The sequence below is a fragment of the Rhinoderma darwinii genome, chromosome 1 (genome assembly GCF_050947455.1).
Source record: "Rhinoderma darwinii isolate aRhiDar2 chromosome 1, aRhiDar2.hap1, whole genome shotgun sequence".
Taxonomy (NCBI): Eukaryota; Metazoa; Chordata; class Amphibia; order Anura; family Rhinodermatidae; genus Rhinoderma; species Rhinoderma darwinii.
Genome location: NC_134687.1, coordinates 373,785,701 through 373,808,157, shown reverse-complemented (window position 1 = coordinate 373,808,157; position 22,457 = coordinate 373,785,701). Strand labels below are relative to the sequence as shown.

The 22,457-nt window shown below is 43.4% G+C and overlaps 1 protein-coding gene across 3 annotated transcripts in view; it reads left to right on the top strand.

The window, feature by feature from the left end:
* Window positions 1-22,457, top strand: part of TRPM3 (transient receptor potential cation channel subfamily M member 3) — a 480,072-nt gene that overhangs the window by 371,838 nt on the left and 85,777 nt on the right. For all 3 annotated transcript variants that reach the window (XM_075828007.1, XM_075827994.1, XM_075827999.1), the window contains 2 exons: window positions 8,427-8,564; window positions 17,284-17,412. In XM_075828007.1, coding sequence (XP_075684122.1) covers window positions 8,427-8,564; window positions 17,284-17,412 — 267 coding nt within the window. The remainder of the gene's footprint in view (window positions 1-8,426; window positions 8,565-17,283; window positions 17,413-22,457) is intronic.

Below are 22,457 nucleotides of genomic sequence, written 5' to 3'. Positions count from 1 at the left end.
AGCTCCTTTGCGAGTGAGGTCCGTAAGAGGCTTAGCGATGACCGAGAAGTTAGCAATAAATCTCCTGTAATAATTAGCGAACCCCAAAAAACACTGTAACGCCTTCAGGGAGGCAGGTTGGACCCATTCCGCCACAGCCTGAACCTTGGCGGGGTCCATGCGTAATTCATGAGGAGTGAGGATTTGACCCAAAAATTGTATTTCCTGTACCCCAAACACAAATTTTTCGGTTTTGGCAAACAATTTGTTTTCCCGAAAGACCTGGAGCACCTTCCTGACATGCTCAATGTGGGAGGACCAGTCCTTGGAAAACACCAGTATGTCAGCAAGGTACACTACAAAAAATATCCCCAGGTAATTTCTCAAAATCTCATTTATGAAATTCTGGAAGACCGCAGGGGCATTACACAACCCAAAGGGCATGACGAGGTATTCGAAATGGCCTTCGTGCGTGTTAAACGCAGTCTTCCACTCATCCCCCTCTTTGATGCGGATAAGGTTATACGCCCCCCGTAGATCCAACTTAGAGAACCATTGGGCCCCCTGAACCTGATTGAAGAGATCAGGAATCAAAGGAAGGGGATACTGGTTCCTTACCGTGACCTTATTCAGGCTACGGTAGTCAATGCATGGCCTAAGACCACCATCCTTCTTCCCTATGAAGAAGAATCCAGCACCTACCGGAGAAGTAGAGGGACGAATGTAACCCTTGGCCAGGCATTCCTGGATATACTCTCTCATGGCTTCACGTTCGGGACAAGAAAGATTAAATATCCTACCCTTAGGAAGCTTAGCTCCTGGTACCAATTCGATAGCGCAATCGTATTCTCTATGAGGAGGTAACACTTCGGAGGCCTCCTTAGAGAAAACATCAGCGAAGTCCTGAACAAACTCGGGTAGCGTGTTCGCCTCCTCAGGGGGAGAAATAGAATTAACAGAAAAACATGACGTAAAACATTCATTACCCCATTTGGTTAGCTCCCCAGTATTCCAGTCAAACGTGGGATTATGCAACTGCAACCAGGGAAGGCCTAGAACCAAATCGTACGATAATCCCTGCATCAACAGTACAGAGCACTGCTCCAAATGCATGGAGCCAACAAGGAGTTCAAAAACAGGGGTATGCTGTGTAAAATAACCATTAGCAAGAGGAGTGGAGTCGATACCCACTACCGAGACAGGTTTAGGCAAATCAATCAGAGGCATAGCAAGAGACATAGCAAATTCCACAGACATGATATTAGTAGAGGACCCTGAATCCACGAAGGCACTGCCGGTAGCAGACCTACCACCAAAAGAGACCTGAAAGGGAAGCAAGATCTTAGTACGTTTCCTATTTATGGGAAATACCTGTGCGCCCAAGTGACCTCCCCGATGATCACTTAGGCGCGGAAGTTCTCTGGCTGCATTCTTATGCTTAGGACAGTTGTTCACTTGATGCTTGTCATCCCCACAGTAGAAGCAGAGACCATTCTTCCTGCGGAATTCTCTACGTTGTTGGGGGGACACGGAGGCCCCGAGTTGCATAGGTATCTCTGAGTCTTTTGGGGAGGAACGAAGCAACGGAACTTTGGGAGGCATCATGGGGGAGTCGGAGGAGAAAACACATAAACGTTCACGTTGTCGTTCCCTGAGACGTCGGTCAAGTCGTACCGCTAAAGCCATAACCTGGTCTAGGGAGTCAGAAGAGGGATAGCTAACTAGCAGGTCTTTCAGGGCATTCGACAGACCCAACCTAAACTGGCACCTTAAGGCAGGGTCATTCCACCGAGAAGCTACGCACCACTTCCTAAAGTCAGAACAATACTCCTCAACAGGTCTCTTACCCTGACGTAAGGTCACCAGCTGACTCTCGGCAAAGGCAGTCCTGTCAGTCTCGTCATAAATAAGTCCGAGAGCAGAAAAGAAACAATCAACGGAGGAAAGTTCAGGGGCGTCAGGAGCCAAGGAGAAGGCCCACTCTTGGGGCCCTTCCTGGAGCCGGGACATAATTATACCCACCCGCTGGCTCTCAGAACCTGAGGAATGAGGCTTTAAACGAAAGTAAAGCCTACAACTTCTCCCGAAAGGAGAGAAAAGCCCTCCGGTCCCCTGAGAACCGGTCGGGCAACTTGAGGTGGGGTTCAAGAGGTGAGGTGAGGGGAACTACCAAGGTAGCATCAGGCTGGTTGACCCTCTGAGCCAGGGCCTGGACCTGTAGGGAGAGACCCTGCATTTGCTGAGCCAGGGTCTCACGGGGGTCCATAGTGGTGTCAGGTACCAGGGTAGACTAGGTATGGGCTTGTGATTATGTAATGACGGGGGGTAGGGAAACGGACAAGTGAGCCCTAGTCTACCCGCCACTCTGTCCCTGCCTACTTGCAACGACCCGCCCTAGGCGACGGGGTACAAATGGGCGGCGGTCCCTGCGCTCAGTAAGTGCACGACAAACACGACAAACATACAAGGGAATACAAGCAAGGGAAAGGGGCAGTTGCCCACGGCAACACCGTGAGCAACCAGAGTGGTGAACGAGCCGAGTCAAGCCAGGAGTGTGCGAGGTACCAAACGAAGAGCAGAAGAGTAGTCAGTAAGCCAGGGTCTGTATGGAGCAGGATCAAAATAGAAGGAGCTGTAGCTGGGCCAGGAAACCACACGAAAAGAATCACAAGCACCGAGGGACAGGAAGGGCAGGCTTAAATAGACCGAGGGTGGGAGCTAGCTGAGTCTGGCCAGGTTGCGATAGGCTCTCCCACTCCTAAGCCTGCCAGCCTGAGTTGTGGAAGCTGGAGTCAGTCTCAGGGATGTAGATTCAGGTGCTGACTGATTAATTATGGGAGTTAACCCCGAAGCTGTGCCTGGCAGATCCTTTACATTGCCCCTCCATATCGTGTCTGATTGGGGTGTGCAATTCACTTTTAAGTTCTGGAATGCCTTGTGTAAGCTTTTTGATGTGAAATTGGACTTTTCTTCTGATTATCACCCGCAATTCAACGGCCAAGTTTAAAGGATTAACCAAGTGCTTGAAATTTATCTTCGTCATTTTGTATCTGTTCAACACGACAACTGGGTGCATCTTCTTCCATGAGCCGAATTCTCTTACAATAATCAAGTGAGTCTACTGCTACATCTTCAAACTTTTACAATGGGGACAAACGGAACCATTAGCAAAATATCCATCACCATTGAGATCAATGGTAATGCAAACAGAAGCTAAAGTTTCCATTTGCCTTTCCGTTGAGAGGTTCCCCAGACGGAAAGCTCAGACGGAACCCCTCAATGGAAAGCAAAGCTGATGTGAACAGGCCCTAATAATTCAGAGCGTAGTTCAACATCACAAAATACTTTTTATGCTAATAAACGCCCTCACCCAGTCTTTATTCCTGATTTAAACATTTCTACCTCTCTTCCAGACGTGACTGAATGCTTGAAAACATTATTAAAGGATTAAGAAAAGATTGTTGAGAGCTTGCATGAAGCTCAAAAACTATTTAAATAGGCAGCTAATAAACAACAGAAAGTAACTCCTGCTATTTATGTCACAAAATAAGCCACACGGTGTGGCTTTCCACAAAAACTTTAAAGCTGAAAATGAAAATACCTTGAAATTTGTTCCAGAAATATGGCCCATTTAAAATTTCTGCTCAAATAATTAAAGTCACTTTTCATTTTAAAACTTCCTGAGACTATGAAGGTCTATACTGTTTTTCATTGCTATCTAAAAGATTTCATGAAAATCCTTTTCTGGGCCACATTTTGTCTCTAGTGCCACTACTGGATGTGCAAGGTGAGGATGAATATGTTATTGACAAAATCTTATTCTGATAGACTCCAGAATAATACAGCACTTGATCAGGCATGGCTCTGAGGAGAATTCTTGGGAACCAGAAGACAATGTTCATGCTCTATCCACCTTCCTTAATCAGAATGAAACCATTTTGTTAGGAAAATAAAAAGTTATTTATAGATATTGTATATGTTCCTTTTAAGAATATGAATACATAGCGTTTACAAGTGGTGCCAATGCTATTATTACATACATTTTGTCATGTGGCCCCTTGTAATTGCATCTTAAAAGAAATCCTTAATTAACATCTAATGTCCTCTAGACTACATGTGTATTCGAATTCGAACCTAGAAACTCTTGCAATCCAGGTAGTAGCTCTTCGCATTGAGCCATCAGGAATGTTGTATATCATCACTGCTGAATCTATTGTCTAGGTTCTGTGGATTCTTGCCTTTTGAGATTCTTTACCTTGATTGTCTGATTAGTCTAATTTTTTTGGCTTCATATACATAACTGGCCCTTACACTTCCTCCTTGCCAGACTGTTGATCTTCCTGTCTGTAGTCTAGTACCTCGCTTCCTCTCTACAAATTCTTTCTGCCAATTTGTGTACCGCAAGACTGATTCCTGACCACATCTTTGCTTCACGCTACAACCTGTTGCCGCTCATCTGTGTACCGAACCTGGACTGTTACATGACTGCTCTTGCTATTAGAACCCTCCAGCCTGATTGTTTCGCCACTTGACATCTGTACTAAAACACGCAAGATTTCTTGTTCTGGTATGCTTGACTCTGGGACTGGTGGAAATTTCATGGACCTTTGCTCATGATAAAAATATTGCATTATTAACAAAGTCAGCACCAGTAGACATGGACTGTTACTTGACTACTCTTGCTATAAGCAGGGACGTAGCTAGGGGGGCAGGCGGGGCATGTGCCCCTGGCGCAACTCGGAGGTAGGGAAGGGGGGGCGCTGCAGAGCAGCCGTATCAAAACAGCTGATCGCTGCTGACAGGCGCCCTCTATGCCGTACGGCTGCAGCAGCGATCAGCGTTAGTAGGAGGCACGAGGTCTTGCAGCAGCATTTTGACAGGGGTCGTTGCCGGCCCAGGAGAGGACCAGTCCAGTCACCTTACCTGTCACCTGACCTCACGTCAGTGACATGAGGTCAGGTGACTCAGGTCAGGTGACTAGACTGGTCCACTCGCGGGCCGGCACCGACCCCAGTCAGAACGCCACTGCAAGACCTCCTCCCCCTCCTAATGGTGAGTTACGTGAGGCAGAGTGGAGAGTGGTTGCGGTAGGCTACCGCTACCACTCTCCGCTCTGGCAGCAGTGCGGCACTAAGTGCAAGGGGGAGGGGGGTTCATTGGCACTAAGTACAAGAAGGGAGGGGGTTGTGTGGCATGAATTACAAGGGGAGGGGGAAGGGGGAGGGGGGCTGTGTGGCAACTTGTACAAGGAGGGGTTGTGTGGCACTAAGTACAAGGGAGAGGTGGGTTGTGTGACATTAAGTACAAGGGGGAGGGGGTTTTGTGGCATTAAGTACAAAGGGGGGTTGTGTGGCACTAGGTACAAAGGGGGAGGGGGGTTGTGTGGCACTAAATACATGGGGGAGGGGGTTGTGTGGCACTAAGTACAAGGGGGGCAGGGTGGCACTAAGTACAAGGAGGGGGGTGGCACTAAGTGAGGGCTGTGCGCAATATCTTCAAAAGGGGGCTGTTTGTGGCGCTATCTACAACATGGGGGCTGTGTGGCGTTAACTGCAAGAGAGGGGCAGTGTATGGCACTATCTACAAGGGGGGCTGTGTGTGGAGCTATCTTCAGGGGGCTGTGTGTGGAACTATCTACAGGGGGCTGTGCGTAGCGTAATATACAAGAGAGGGACTGTGTGTGGCGCTATCTACAAGGGGGGGTGTGGCGCTATCTACAAGAGGGGGCTGTGTGTGGGGTTATCTACAGGGGGTCTGTTTGTGATTTTCTTTTAATTTATTGTTATGGTAACTCCCTTATACAACTATATCGCTTGTAAAATGAACAGATGGTTTTATGCTCGAGTTACATTAAAAAAATTGTGAAAAAATATGACAACTCATTGATTGGTAGAGAAAGAAAACCTGGCAAGGGGGAAAGAAATTTCGGGGAAGAAGTTGGTGGGGGGCACAAATCTGAATATTTGCCCCGGGTGCTGGGGAACCTAGCTTCGCCTCTGCTATAAGCACCCTCCTGGCAGATCGTTTCAACCATTGAACTCCAAATCTGCTACAGGCCTTGACAACATGTTACACTAAAGTATTTAAAAATAGAAAACCTAGTTAACTGCTTGCACTCTTCAGTTTTGTATATGTAGCAGTGCACAGTTAGAGGAGGTAAGCAGAAGATGCCTATTTGCCATTTTCTATGTACCATTGTTTACTTATGCGAGTCCAGCATATGTTTCTGAGATGACTGCTAGAGTTCTGGCTGCTGGAACCCATGACAATTAGCTGCTATCATAGAAGGCCGCTCTGATGTGACTACATTTCTTCTGAAGCGATGTAATACATATTTGGGTTCGGTCCTCCAGAGATAGATTTACTTTATGCAGCAGCTCTCCTCTCTAGCTAGAGGAGATCTCAGGAAGTTCCAAAATAACGGTAATATGCCCAGAAAGGGCATATTCACTGGGGTTTCCCTAAATAGACACATCAATAGACATGCGTACACACACACACACACACACATGTATACACAAACAAGCATACATATGTACACCAACGCATACATACACGCACACTCATACACTAACATAGTTACATTTACAGCTTTGCACACACATCTACACACAAGTACAGGCGTTATGGCCACTGACTGTATCAGAACAACACAAAAGTTTGAACAGCACATTACAACAAAATGAAACAAAACGTGTATACAGCTGCAAGAACGCCTGTGACTGCAAATTTATACAGCACACAAGAAAATGGCGACAGCACTCTGCAAACACTAATGCCACCTAAGCTACTAAATATAAATAAATATGCATTACTGCTAAATCTACTTACAATAGGGAGGTTCTTAGCGCACATTTTAATCAAATTGTGTGAGCCCACCTGCCACGACAAGACAACCTCTATGAGGTGGGAACCTACGCTGCACATACACCCAGAACTGCGACTAAACCTACATATTCTTGGTAGGAACCAGCATTAAACTAATTAAAATCACGCAAGCCAGAATGGGAGGAGTGCAAGATCAAAATTCCCTTGTATCACTGTATCAGAAGTGACAATTTTTAACCAAATATCCTGGCTAGGGCGAACAAACCATAATAGCGACCTATACCAGGGACTAGCTGGCAAGGATGCTGCATTAAAAGCATAATTTTTAATTAGGGCATGGCCAGACGTGGCGGAATTGCTCTGGAATTCCGCTGCGGCCAGTCCGCTGTGGAAATCCGCAGCGGACATGTTCTCCATTGGTTTCCACACCTTTTTAGTTAGGTTCGTGCACACGTGGCGGAAAAGTCCGCTGCGGACCATAGGCTGCGGTGCGGAATTTGGTGTCCGCAGCATACACTGGCTGTTGCGGACTTATTGCGAAATTTCTCCATTGACTTCAATGGAGATTCAAAATTACACAATGAAATCCGCAGATGTTATGTGTGTTGCGTTGCGTATTGGTTTTACGAACAGGATATTTCTTCATTCTGGCTGGACCTATGTGTTTCGAAGTCTATAGCCAGACTGAGATGAAATTTTTTAAAAGACAGCAGGAAGTACTCTTCACCTGAATACGCAACGGCTAATCCGCATCAATTTACGGCACATTTTAGGCAAAGGCACAACGGAATCTGCAACGCAGATTATGTGCGGCATTGATGCGGTCAGTGTCTGCAGAAATACGCCACGTCTGGCCATGCCCTTATAGTTCAAGGATGGGACAATGCTAATGGCTTCGATCCATGTTCACAAATGCTAGAGCATGGGCAGACTGGTGAGGGATTTTCTAGAGAGCCATGAAGGAGGAGATCTATTACTAGCACTCTGCTCTTATTAATTTAGCAGTTGGAAACATAGGGGCCCATTCGCTGTTCTGCACAGGAGCCCTGTGTTGTCTGTGTCCATCCCTGGTATCTTTAGTAGGTTTTACATGTAAAACAGTTGGAAGTATAGAAAAAATGTACAATGGTTTCATGGTGCATGTGGGATACTGCATTTCAGAGGTCTGCAACCAGCGGCACTGAAGCTGTTGTGAAACTACAACTCCCAGCATGACCTGAGAGTCTGAGTAAGGCTATGCTGAGAGTTATAGCATCACAACAGCTGGAGTGCCTATGGTTGCAAACCCCTGCTGTATGTGTTTGTTGAATTACATAATCAAAAACATTTCTAAATAGATGACATACATTTTGCTACATATTCATAAAAGTTTTCAACTAGCTGTCAAGTGTTTGACATATTCCTCATACATGGTATGGTAAATACATCACATGGTTTTAATGAATAAGCATATTTTTTCTGTCTCCAAATTTGATATTGAAATTGCAATTTTTTTTGCTTATGGAGCAGGATTTCTATTATATACTCATGGTTTTATCAATGAATAAACACAAGTGTCAAAGGAATAATTTTCTCACTATTTATCGCACTATCAGATAACAAAGTTCCACCTTTTATAGGCAATGCTGGCCAGAGGCAATGGAGATACAGCCAGAAAGAAGGAAGATGATGAACATCCACGACATCGGCTCATACCACTGGGAAGAAAAATCTATGAGTTCTACAATGCACCAATTGTTAAATTCTGGTTCTATACAGTAAGTGGTCTGTTTATTATTAAATAAGGGATTAACGCCTTAATGACCAAGCTATTTTATTCGTTTTTCTATAGTCGCATTCAAAGAGCTATAACGTTTTTATTTTTTCGTCTACATAGCTGTATGAGGACTTGTTTTTTGCGGGATTAGTTGTGCTTTTTAATAGCACCATTTTTGGGTACATATAATTTTTATATTAACTTTTATTAACCTTTTTGGGGGGGATTATAACAAAAACCTGAAATTCCGCCATTGTTCTATGCGTTTTTAAATTGACGCCGTTCACTGTGCGACGTAATTAACATGTTACCTTTATTCTATGGGTCGGTACGATTACGGCGATACCACATATGTAGAGTTTTTTTTATGTTTTACGACTTTTGCACAATAAAAACACTTTTGAACTAAAATTATTTGTTTTTGCATCATCGCTTTGCAAGAGCCATAATTTTTTTATTTTTCCATCAATGTAGTGATTTTTTGGGCTTGTTTTCTGCGGGACGAGACGTAGTTTTGAATGGTACTATTTTGGGGTGCATGGGACTTATTGATTCATTTTTCTTATGACTTTTTTGGGGGGCAATGGAAAAAAATTGCAATTTCGCCATGGTTTTTTGCGTTTTTTTTTTACGGTGTTCACCTTGCGGTTTAAATGACATATTAACTTTATTAATGGAGTCATTACGGTCGCGGCGATACCACATATGTGTACTTTTTTTTTTTTTTTACACTTTTACTAAATAAAACCACTTTTTATGGAAAAAAATGTTTGTTTTTTTTTTTTACTGTACTTTTTATTAATAATCTTTATTTCACTTTGATGACTTATTTTATTAGTCCCACTAGGGGACTTTACTGTGCGATGTTCCGATCGCTGCTATAATGCTCTGGTATACTTTGTATACCAGAGCATTATTGCCTGTCAGTGTAAATCTGACAGGCAATCTGTTAGGACGTGCCTCCAGCGCGTCCTAACAGGCATATGTCCAGGGCAGACCTGGAGGCTTTTATCAAGCCCCCGGCTGCCATGACACCCCATCGGAGACCCGCGATTGCATTCGCGGGCCGCCGATGGGTGACAGAGGGAGCGCACTCCCTTTGTAAACAAAGTTAAATGCCGCGGTCGCTATTGACGGCGGCATTTAACGGGTTAAACGGCCGCGGTCTAAGTAAAGTTCGATCGCGGGCGTTGGGGCAGGAGCTCAGCTGTCATCAGACAGCAGAGCCCCGGCTCCTGCCTGCACGGGAGACCCGTGCAGGACTTAGACTAGGCTGACGTGAAAAGGCGTCAGCCTAGCCTAAAGCCCATTAGTGACTCACGTGAAAAGGCGTATTGGTGGTCACTAAGGGGTTAAAGCAAGACTTGCAGTTATATCTGGAAGTAATAGAATTTGTGGACGTTTATGGTGAGAGAAGAAGGAGCGACAGCCGCACGCAGCCAGAACTATGCCCACATGTGGAGACGAATGGTCCCCATTCACCAGTGCATGTGGCTGAGGTTTTGAAAAAAAAGAAAACCTATATACATCTCATATTAAGTGTATACATAAAAAGACTCTTTTTAGACATGTTAGTCCAAAAATATAAATTTTATTATTCCACAAAATAGAATACCGTCCCAAAGATACCCATACAATTACATACAGGATTAAAACATACTTAAAATGAAACAAAATTCGAGATAATCACATCACCACCATAGTCAATTTGTTGTAATATAGCATAGTCTACAGCAGGTAAATATCAGCACCAGGGAAGAATATATAGTCTACACAATGATACAAATACCCAATAGTATCCGCCTCCCCTTTGCCTAGGTAAAGTCTGACAAGGTTTAATACCTACATGCTAAGCATGGTTACATGTCTGTTACCTGTAGCTGTCATGATGGCTGTTGATGGTCTCAGAAAAAGGAACACCTCGACGCGCGTTTCGCACCCTTCGTCATGTGGCCGTGGTTTCATCCGTGTGCGGCTGCCACTCCGTCTGTTCTCACCCTTTGTTAAAATCTTAAAAATAAATATAAGCTGCTTAAAAGTATTCTAAGTCAGTTTTCTGGCATAAATACATACAGTACACTGCATAAATGAGTACCTAATAAATGAAAGCTAATAAATTCAGCAATTTCTCTTTACAAATAAAATATTCGGGGTTCCTATTTGATGTTTCAGCAACTCTAGTTTATTAGAAAGGGTATGTTCACACAGAATGTTTTCGACCCGTAAACGCCCGAAAAACGGCCGAAAAATCGGAAGCAGAACGCCTCCAAACATCTGCTCATTGATTGCAATGGGAAAAACGTCGTTCTGTTCCAATGGGCCGTATTTAACACGGCCATTTTGAAATACGGCCGCGTAAAAAAACGGCCGCGAAAAATAAGTGCAGGACACTTCTTGGGACGTTTTTGGAGCCGTTTTTCATTGACTCCATTGAAAAACAATAACGTCCGTAAAACACGCAGCGAAAAACGCGAGTTGTTAAAAAACGTCTGAAAAACAGGAGCTGTTTTCAGGCGAAAACAGCTCCATAATTTCAGAGGTATATTGCTACTGCGTGTGAACATACCCTTAAAATGAGGGTATGTTCACACACTAGACTAAAAACGTCTGAAAATACGGAGCTGTTTTCAAGGGAAAACAGCTCCTGATTTTCAGACGTTTTTTAAGCCACTCTGGATTTTCGCTGTGCTTTTCGTGGTGTTTTTTACGGCCTTTTTTGGAGCTTTTTTCAATGGAGTCAATGAAAAATGTCTCCAAAAACGTCCCAAGAAGTGTCCTGCTCTTCTTTTGACGAGCCGTCATTTTACGCGCCGTATTTTGACAGCGTCGCGTAAAATAGAGGCTCGTGGGAACAGAACACCGTAAAACCCATTGAAAGTAATGGGCAGATGTTTGTAGGCGTATTAGGGGCGTTTTTTCAGGCCTAATTCGGGCGTAAAATGCCCGAATTACATCTGAAAACAGTGCGTGTGAACATACCCTAAGGCCTTACGTATAACACTAACTTGTTATACGTCTGTGCTACGCTCGTGATTTTCACGCGCGTCGCACGGACCTATGTTAGTGAATGGGGCCGTTCAGACTGTCAGTGAATTTCACGCAGCGTATGTGCGCTGCGTAAAACTCACAACATGTCCTATATTTGGCCGTGTTTCGCGCAGCACGCACCCATTGAAGTCAATGGGTGCGTGCAAATCGCGCACGGCACATGGAAGCACTTCCGGGTGTCGCGCGTGATGCACGCTACAGTAGTAAAATAAATGAATGAAAACAGAAAAGCACCACGTGCTTTTCTGTTTGTAAACATAAAACGAGAGTGTCATCATGATGCCGACTGCACGAAAATCACGCAGCCACGCACAATATGCTGATGCCACATGGACCTTTTGCGCGCGCAAAATGCAGCGTTTTTTGCGGGCGCCTAACGGACATGTTCGTGTGAATAAGGCCTAAGGCTGGGTTCACACAGAGCTTTTTGACGCGGAAACCGCTCCGCAAAACTCGCCAAAAAATGGCCGAAAATGCCTCCCATGCCCTATCTTCACGCGATTACGCCTCTGACCTCTCATTGACATCAATTGGAGGCAGAGAAAGCGTATTTCGCTGCGTTTTATGCCCGCGGCACTCAATGGCCGAGGGCGAAAAACGCAGCGAAATACGGCGTGCAGGGAGAGGAAAATCTGCCTCAAACTTCCAAACGGAATTTTGAGGCAGATTTTCTGCCTGCAAAAAACTCTTGTGAACCCAGCCTTAGGCTATGTTCACACGGAGTATTTTGGGGGAGGAATATCTGCCTCAAAGCTCCAAACGGAATTTTGAGGCAGATATTCCTCCCCCAAAATACTCCGTGTGAATAGCAATGATCGCGCCGTTTTTCGCCCGCGGCCATTGAGCGCCGCGGGCAGAAAACACGCTTTCTCCTGCCTCCCATTGAAGTCAATGGGAGGTCGGAGGCGGAAGCGCCCGAAGATAGGGCATGTCGCTTCTTTTTCCCGCGAGGCAGTTTTACTGCTCGCGGGAAAAAGACGCCGACGCCTCCCATTGAAATCAATGGGAGGCGTTCTCGGGCCGTTTCTGCCGAGTTTTGCGACGCGGTTTCCGCGTCAATAAACTCGGCAAAAGACCCCGTGTGAACATAGCCTTAGGCTGGATTCACACGAGCATGCCGTTTTTGCGCATGCAAAAACGTGGCGTTTTGCCTGCGCAAAAGGCACTTAACAGCTCCATGGGGCATCAGCATATGATGCGCGGCTGCGTGCTTTTCGCGCAGCCGCCATCATTATGACACTCCGTTTGGATGTTTGTAAACAGAAAAGCACGTGGTGCTTTTCTGTTTTCATTCATATTTTTGACAGCTGTTGCGCGAATCACGCTGTTCGCACACATGCAACCCTCTTCTCCCACTCTTCACACACTGAAAGCAACACCACAGAAGAAATGCTAGCACAGGCTTCCAGTATCCGTAGTTTCAGTTGCTGCACATCTCGTATCTTCACAGCATAGACAATTGCCTTCAGATGACCCCAAAGATAAAAGTCTAAGGGGGTCAGATCGGGAGGCATTTCTTCTGCGGTGTTGCTATCAGTGTGTGAAGAGTGGGAGAAGAGGGTTGCATTGACAATCCAACACAATGGGCAGCACTTTGAACACATTTTATAAGTGGTCAGAAACTTGTAAATAACTCATGAAAGAATAAAGTAATGTTAAAACCAAGCACTCCATTGTTTTTCTTGTGAAATTCTCGATAAGTTTGATGTGTCACATGACCCTCTTCCCATTGAAAAAACTAAAGTTGGATACAAAATGGCCGACTTCAAAATGGCCGCCATGGTCAACACCCAGCTTGAAAAGTTTCGCCCCTCCCATATACTAATGTGCCACAAACAGGAAGTTGATATCACCAACCATTCCCATTTTATTTAGGTGTATCCATATAAATGGCCCACCCTGTATATTTTAAGCTTAGACCAGGAATGAAACCTAAACAGAAGAAATATATAAAGGAAGGCCTTAAGGTAAGTCCAGCAGCCCTGACACGCTCGCGATGAGGACATCAACCGCGCCGGCATCGTGTTTGGCGTGGCTGTCAACTAGCCTATTAATGGCCACACTTTATTGCAGGTAGAACGGCCCTTTACCTGTAAAATCGTGTAGTTATAAAGGGTGTATTAATTAATAACCTCTAGATTTCTGCAGATAAAGGGCCGTTTTACCCGCATGAACGCACGGTCATTAACAGGCTAGTTGACAGCCGGGTAAACATGGTACCGACACAGTTGTTGGCTCTGCTGCAACTGTGTCAGAGCCGCTATGTTTGGACTTACCCTAAGGCCTTCCTTTATATAATTCTTCTGTTTAGGTTTCGTTCCTGGTTTAGGCTTAATAAATACATTATTAAAAATTAAAACAACAGAGTACAACGCCTCTTGAGGAATACATTGTGAAACGCGCATCGAGGCGGCTGGTTCACTTCTACTCAGACTCTCTATTCAGGTATACCCCTGCAATTCCATTGTTCTGTATCACTGTGCTTTCAAACTGTTCGGTTATGTTCACACGCGTTTTACGCCTCAAATTACGCCTGAAAAAACGCCCCTAATACAACTACACACATCTGCCCATTGCTTGCAATGGGTTTTATGGTGTTCTGCTCCCACGAGGTGTTATTTTACGCGTCGCTGTCAAAATACGGCGCGTAAAAAGACGCCCGCGAAAAAGAAGTGCATGTCACTTCTTGGGACGTTTTTGGAGCCGTTTGTTATTGACTCCATTTGAAAAACAGCTCCAATAACGTCCGTAAAATACACCACGAAAAATGCGAGTTGCTACAAAAACGTCTGAAAATCAGGGGCTGTTTTCGCCTGAGGGTATGTTCACACACAAACTCAAAAACGTCTGAAAATATGGAGCTGTTTTCAAGTGAAAACAGCTCCAGATTTTCAGACGTTTTTTAAGCCACTCGTGATTTTCACTGTGTTTTTTATGGCTGTTTTTGGAGCTGTTTTTCAATTGAGTCAATGAAAAACGGCTCCAAAAACGTCCCAAGAAGTGACATGCACTTCTTTTTCGCGGGCGCCTTTTTAGCCGCCGTATTTTGACATCGACGCGTAAAAATACACCTCATGGGAACAGAACACCGTAAAACCCATTGAAAGCAATGGGCAGATGTTTGTAGGCATAATGGAGCAGTTTTTTCAGGCGTAATTCGAGGTGTAAAACGCCCGAATTACGTCTGAAAACAGTGCGTGTGAACATACCCTTATTGTATCCATGTGACTGATCCTAACTTCTTTGTAAAAGGGATACTGTAATACCCAGCACTTTTTAGACTTATAACCATCCAGTATTTGACACATTACCTTTGTTTTTCAATGAGAATCATACAGGGGTATTGACGTGGCCAACATTTTACATACATATACTGTTTGGCTCACCAGTCCATAGAGTTGTTCATTACCGTGTGTGCACCAGCTTTCTGTTGTTTTCAGCTTGTCATATCTTCCGTTGTATTCGGTTGTTTTAATTTTTAATAATAAAATTATATTTTATATCCCAATCATTCTGGTTCATAGTACTCAGTCAGGGTCGATTTTCAGTTTTGCATGTATTTTGAGTATTGAACCATGTTCAATTGTATTTTGGATCATATATATATATATATATCTATACATATATATATATATATATATATATATATATATATTAATAAATACATGCAAAGTTTGTAACAAATCTGCACTGTGTAAAAAAGGCCTTACGGCCCTTTTACACTGCCCAATTATTGGGCAAACGAGCATTCACAGAACGCTCGTTCCCAATAATTGTCCTGTGTAAACAGAGCAGCGATCAGCAGATGGACGCTCGTTCATCAGCTGATCGTATCGTTTGAAATGTGTAAGATATTATCATAGTTGGCAGCACATGGGACGAGCGATCGTAGTAACGATCGTTGGTGCCCATACTAGCTCCTTGTGAAAGGAGCAAACCAGCACCGATCAACGAGCTGTCTCGTTGATCGGCGCTCGTTGCACCGGCCAAACTTGGACGGTGTCAAAGTACCTTAAGTCTGGTCAATAGCTTTTTGCTGGGAGCTCCACCACTGCACTTGGCTGTTCCCGTAACTTCCATAGAGTTTGTATGGAGCGGCAGCACACACACTGAACTGCTACTCCATACAAATTCCTCCTCCTCGCAGTAGGCATACCATTAATCTGTGGGGTTCCCAGTGGTGGGGCCCTCAGTGATCAAACATTTATCACCTATCCTTTGGACAGATGATAAATGTTTATTGTCAGTAAACCTCATTAAGGGCTTATTCAGACGAACGTGATATACGTCCGTACAACAAGCGTGATTTTCACGCTCCTCGCACGGACCTATATTAGTCTATGGGGCCGTGCAGACAGTCCTTGATTTTTACGCAGCGAGTGTCCGCTGCGTAAAACTCACGACATGTCCTATATTTCTGCGTTTCTCGCGCATCACGCACCCATTGAAGTCAATGGGTGCGTGAAAATCCCGCGCACCACATGGAAGCACTTCCGTGGGAAGCGCGTGATTCGCGCAACAGCAGTCAAAAGTATGGTTGAAAACAGAAAAGCACCACGTGCTTTTCTGTTTACAAACATACAAACAGAGTGTCATAATGATGGCGGCTGCGCGAAAATCTGCGCATCATATGATCATGACATACGGAGCTGTCAAGTAACTTTTGCGCACGCAAAAACGCACACGCTCGTGTAAATCCTCCCTTACTCAGAGAGTGTGAATGGGACTTTGAAAATCTCTTTAACCATATAAAAGCTTTCTGCTTTGTATTTGCTGCATGAAAATCCAGAGGAGTACAGAAAACTTTGTGTGTAAACATAATCTTAGGGGTCGGCATTCAATGGGAAATAAACATATTCATGTATTCTAAGGAATAAACTTGCACTTGTACCCAAGGACCATTTTTTTTCATGTAGATAGAGTGCCTACTAAGGGTATGTTCACATGGCCTATTTTGGGCCGTTTTTTGGGCCGTAAACGGCCGAAAAACGGCCGAAAAATCGGAAGCAGAACGCCTCCAAACATCTGCTCAATTATTTCAATGGGAAAAACGGCGTTATGTTCCGATGGGCCATTTTTTTACTCTTTAAAACACCTCTGTATTTTCAGACGTTTTTGAGTTTGCGTGTGAACATACCCTAAGGGCTTATTTAGACGAACGTGTAATACGTCCGTGCAATGCGCGTGATTTTCATGCGCCTCGCACGGACCTATGTTAGTCTATGGGGCCATGCAGACTGTCCGTGAGTTTCACGCAGCGTGTGTCCGCTGCGTAAAACTCACGACATGTCCTATATTTCTGCGTTGTTCGCGCATCACGCACCCATTGAAGTCAATGGGTGCGTGAAAATCACGCGTTGCACATGTGACAGCAGTAGAAAGTATGAATGAAAACAGAAAAGCACCACGTGCTTTTCTGTTTACAAACATACAAACAGAGTGTCATAATGATGGCGGCTGCGTGAAAATCACGCAGCCACGCATCATATGGTGATGACACACGGAGATGTTAAGTACCTTTTGCGCGCGCAAAACGCAGCGTTTTTTGCGCGCGCAAAACGCACATGTTCGTGTAAATCCGGCTTTAGGGAAATAACAGCTAATAGACATGAAATTATTTCAATGTGTGTAGTGTGAATTACACTATATCTAACATTATTCTGTTTACACAGATGGCTTACATGGGCTATCTCATGCTCTTCAACTACATTGTCCTGGTAAAAATGGACCGGTGGCCTTCGACACAGGAGTGGATTGTCATCTCATACATATTCACACTGGGAATAGAAAAGATGAGAGAGGTAATGTAAACTGCCAATATACAACCTTATTGACTTTCTTGTTAATGATAGATGCATTGCAACATTTCATAAACATTTTTGGGGTCCATACAGTAGTGTATAACATATCTTGTATGAGCTATATACAGTTAGGTCCAGAATTATTTGGACAGTAAATCACACGTTTTGCCATTTTAGCTTTACCAAAACATATTGAATATACAGTTATATAATGAATATGGGCTTAAAGTGCAAACTCTCAGCTTTAATTTGAGGGTATTCACATCCTAATTTAAGGAAGGGTTTAGGAATTACAGCTCTTTAATATATAGTTGCCTCTTTTTCAAGGGACCAAATGTAATTGGACAATTATCTCAAAAGCTATTTAATGTGCTGCTTGGGCTATTCCCTCGTTAATCCATCATCAATTAAGCAGGTAAAAGGTCTGGAGTGGATTCCAGATGTGGCATTTGCATTTGGAAGCTGTTGCTGTGAACCCACAACATGGGGCCAAAGGAGCTCTCAATGCAAGTGAAACAGACCATCGTTAGGCTGAAAAAAATGAATAAATCCATCAGAGAGAGAGCACAAATGTTAGGAGTGGCCAAATCAACAGTTTGGTACATTCTTGAAAAAAAAGAGCGCACTGGTGATCTCGTGAACGCCAAAAGGCCTGGACGTCCACGGAATACAACAGTGGTGGATGATCGCAGAATCCTTTTCATGGTGAAGAAAAACACTTCACAACGTCTACCCAAGTGAAGAACACTCTCCTGGAAGTAGGTGTATCAGTATCTAAGTCTACTATAAAGAGAAGACTTCATGAGAGCAAATACAGAGGGTTCACCACAAAGTGCAAACCATTAATAAGCCTCAAAAATAGAAAGGCCAGATTAGACTTTGCCAAACAACATGTAAAGAAGTCGCCCAGTTCTGGAACAGCAATCACTGGACAGATGAAACTAAGATCAACCTGTACCAGAATGATGGGAGGAAGAAAGTATGGAGAAGGCTTGTAATGGCTCATGATCCAAAGCACACCACATCCTCTGTAAAACATGGTGGAGGCAGTGTGATGGCATGGGCATGGATGGCTGCCAAAGGCACTGGGTCACTAGTGTTTATTGATGATGTGACTGAAGACAGAAGCAGCCCGATGAATTCTGAAGTGTTTAGGGATATACTTTCTCCTCAGATTCAACCAAATGCAGCAAGGTTGATTGGACGTCGCTTCACAGTACAGATGGACAATGACCCAGAACATACTGCGAAAGCAACTCAGGAGTTTTTTAAGGCAAAGACGTGGAATAATCTGCAATGGCCGAGTCAATCACCAGATCTCAACCCGATCGAGCATGCATTTCACTTGCTTAAGAAAAAACTTAAGGCAGAAAGACCCACAAACAAGCAACAACTGAAGACCGCTGCAGTAATGGCCTGGCAAAGCATCACCAAGGAGGTGACCCAGCGTTTGGTGATGTCCACGGGTTCCAGACTTCAGGCAGTCATTGCCTGCAAAGGATTCTCTACAAAGTATTAAAAAAACATTTTATTTATGGCAATGTTAATTTGTCCAATTACTTTTGAGCCCCTGAAATGAGGAGGCTGTGTAGAAAAATGGTTGTAATTCCTAAACGTTTCACAGGATATTTTTGTTCAACCCCTTGAATTAAACCTGAAAGTCTACACTTCAATTGCATCTCAGTTGTTTCATCTCAAATCCAATGTGGTGGCATGCAGAGCCTAAGTCATGGAGATTGTGTCACTGTCCAAATAATTCTGGACCTAACTGTATTAGCTAACCTATTAGCCTATTAGCCTAACCTATAACCTAACCTATTAGCTGCAGTAAGACTAAGGGCCTTCAGGGGTGGAAAATGTAAGAATTTTACTGCAAGTGACATGTAAACAATATACGGTACATAATTATTGCATACTTTTACCATGTAATGTCCTATGTTTTGAGGCTGCATGTATACGTGAAGATTTCGATCAGGTTTATTTAAGTCGTTTTGAAGTCAAGATCAGGAGTGGATAAAAAAGAGAAGTAAAATCTTTCCTTTATAGTTTCTCTCCCTTTGTGACCCACAACTGGTTTTGGCTTCAAAAAGTGCATTAAAAGAACTGCCATATTTTCAGGCGTATTTTGGAGAGTAAAACTCTTGTGTTATGCCCTGAAATGCACTTGAAATTCGCCTGGAGACACCTTCCCATTGATTTTGATGGGAAATAAGCTGTGTAGTTCATACAAGGCATATTTTTACACAGCTGAATTTAAAAAAGCCTTGGAAAAATATGCTTTGTAAAAAAGAAGTTACATGTCTTACTACTTAAAGAGTTTTAGAAGCTAATTTTTCCTATTTCCCATTGACACATTAAGAAACGCTTAGAAAACACGCTTCAAAAGTGTTCAAAAAAACCAAAAAGATTCGAAAATCCTCGCCAAAAACACCTGGATTTCAGAGGCTGTTTACTATTGAAATCAGCCTTCGTATTTTTCAGCCTGAACAAATGCCATTTTAACATAGACTTAGGCCCCATGCACACGACCGTAAAAAAAACTCTTTGCGGACTGCAACATTGGTCCGCAAAAACTGACTAATTCACTTTCATTGAACGCGGACACCTTTCCGTAGCACTACGGAAGGGTGTCCGTGCCGTGGAAATGTTCCGGGAATTATGGAAAAGGTCCGTTCTTTTGCATTTTGCGGGCCGTGCTCCCATACTTTGTATGGGAGCACGGTCCGAAAATGCGGCTGTCAGTCGGCGGCCGGCCGTGCCCGCAATCGCGGGCCGTGATTGCGGGCACGGTCGTGTGCATGGGGCCTTAGGCAGGGCCGATTCTAGCTTTTCTGCTCTATGAGGCGAAAATTTAAATGGCTTCCTCCAGATTTTGATTGACATCCCCCTGGCTGTTTTACATCACTACCAGCCTCTTCCAACTCTTGCGGATGCGCCGTTGCATTGTACTCCCCTGGCATGCGCCGTGCAGCGTTGAAGCAAGGCACAGTACAACTCGCTGCCCGGTGCGTGCCCAAGTAGTACAAGGCAAAGGCGCATCTGAAAAAGTTGGAGGAGGCTGGTAGTGATGTAAAACAGCCAGGGGGATGTCAATCAAACATGGAAAGGTGGATTTAGAGGCAGGACTCTTCAGGATAGCAGCACTGCCCCATGACCTTTTAATAAGTAATTAGCATACAGCAGGCACCGTTTTAAAGGTTTATTTTATAGATTTTGCTGCATCTGAAAAAAACATATAATGGAATGTTTGAAAATATTGTCAGGTCATGTATTACTACATGGTGGCGGTTCAAGGGGTTAAAACTACCAGACAGGTTCCCATTAAATATACAATGGATTGAAAACAATTCCATCTGCCCTGCAATTTTGTTATCATAAATATATCTTATATAATTACAGCTCCAGAACCAAGCGCATACATATATACAGTACCAAAAGAAAGCTCAATACATATATACAGAACAAAGCTCAGTACATAAATATAACACCAGAACCAAGCTCAGTACATATATACAGTACTAGAACCAAGCTCAATACATATATGAAGTACCAGAACAAAGCTCATACATATAAACTTTACCAGAACCAAACTCAATACATATATATACAACACCAGAACCAAGCTCAGTACATATAATCAACACCAGAACAAAGCTCAGTACATAAATACAACACCAGAACCAAGCTCAGCACATATATACAGCACCAGAACAAAGCTCAATACATAAATACAACACCAGAACAAAGCACAGTACATATATACAGCACCAGAACAAAGCTCAGTACATAAATACAGCACCAGAACCAAGATCAGTGCATACATACAGCACCAGAACTAAGCTCAGTACTTAAATACAGTTCTAGAACACAACCTCACTACATAAATACAGCACCAGAATCAAGCTTAGTACATAAATACAGCACCAGAACAAAGCTCAGTACATTATATACAGCAACAGAACAAAGCTCAGTACATAAATACAGCACCAGAGCAAAGCTTAGTACATATATGCAGCACCAGAACAAAGCTCAATACATATATACAGCACCAGAAGCAGGCTCAGTACATAAATACAACACCAGAACTAAGCTCAGTACATAAATACAGCACCAGAACAAAGCTCAGTACATAAATACAGTACCAGAACAAGCTCAGTACACATATACAGCACCAGAATCAAACTCAGTACATAAATACAGCACCAGAACAAAGCTCAGACTGGTGCAGTCGGTATCTCCTTGTCATATTATAATGTTTTACTTTTGCCAATTTGGTGCACTTTTTTTCCATAACAAAAAATACAGTATAATGTAAAAACCTATGTTGTTCCCACCTCATTACGTCTTTTCTCCGGAAACAAAGATTTCACAAAATATATATAAAACAGTGTCTCAAAACCGCTGATGTCTGTATATTGCCAACATTATGCAATTGTAACTATATAGTAGTTTAAAGAAAGAGCCTCAGAGAAATAAGAACATTTAAATATTTATAGACCCTCTTTTTCAGATTCCATTTCATTTTCACTATTCGAACAACTTGCTTCACCTGAGTGAGCCTAACAATATAGATGTGTATTAGTGACCCACATTGCAGATCTGTGTGTCAAGATTCCATTCATTTCTATGGGGGAATATGTACCCATAGTTTCTCTATTTGCTGACAGCAAAGAAAGTAAGCAGCTTTTGCCATGAACCTCTGAAACAGTGAATCTAATCACTCAGTTCTGGTATCTACATTGCTGAAAAAAATTATCTTTGTGATAAATTTTGGTTGTTTTATAATGGTTTTGCATAGTATGTAAGCAAATCAGATTTTGATTTGCCTTTGTTTTGTAGCATTATTATGCATTTATACAGTACCTGTAAACTGAATAGCGACAAATGCTTTCTGAAGTTTGCAGATTGACCACTAGGGGGCTCTAGAAAATCATGAATGATTCCATAGATGCCTTGTTAGTAAAGAAACCTCAACTACATGGCCAAAATTATGCGGACACCCAAACATCACATGCACGTGGGCATATTGAAGATCTAATTTCAGA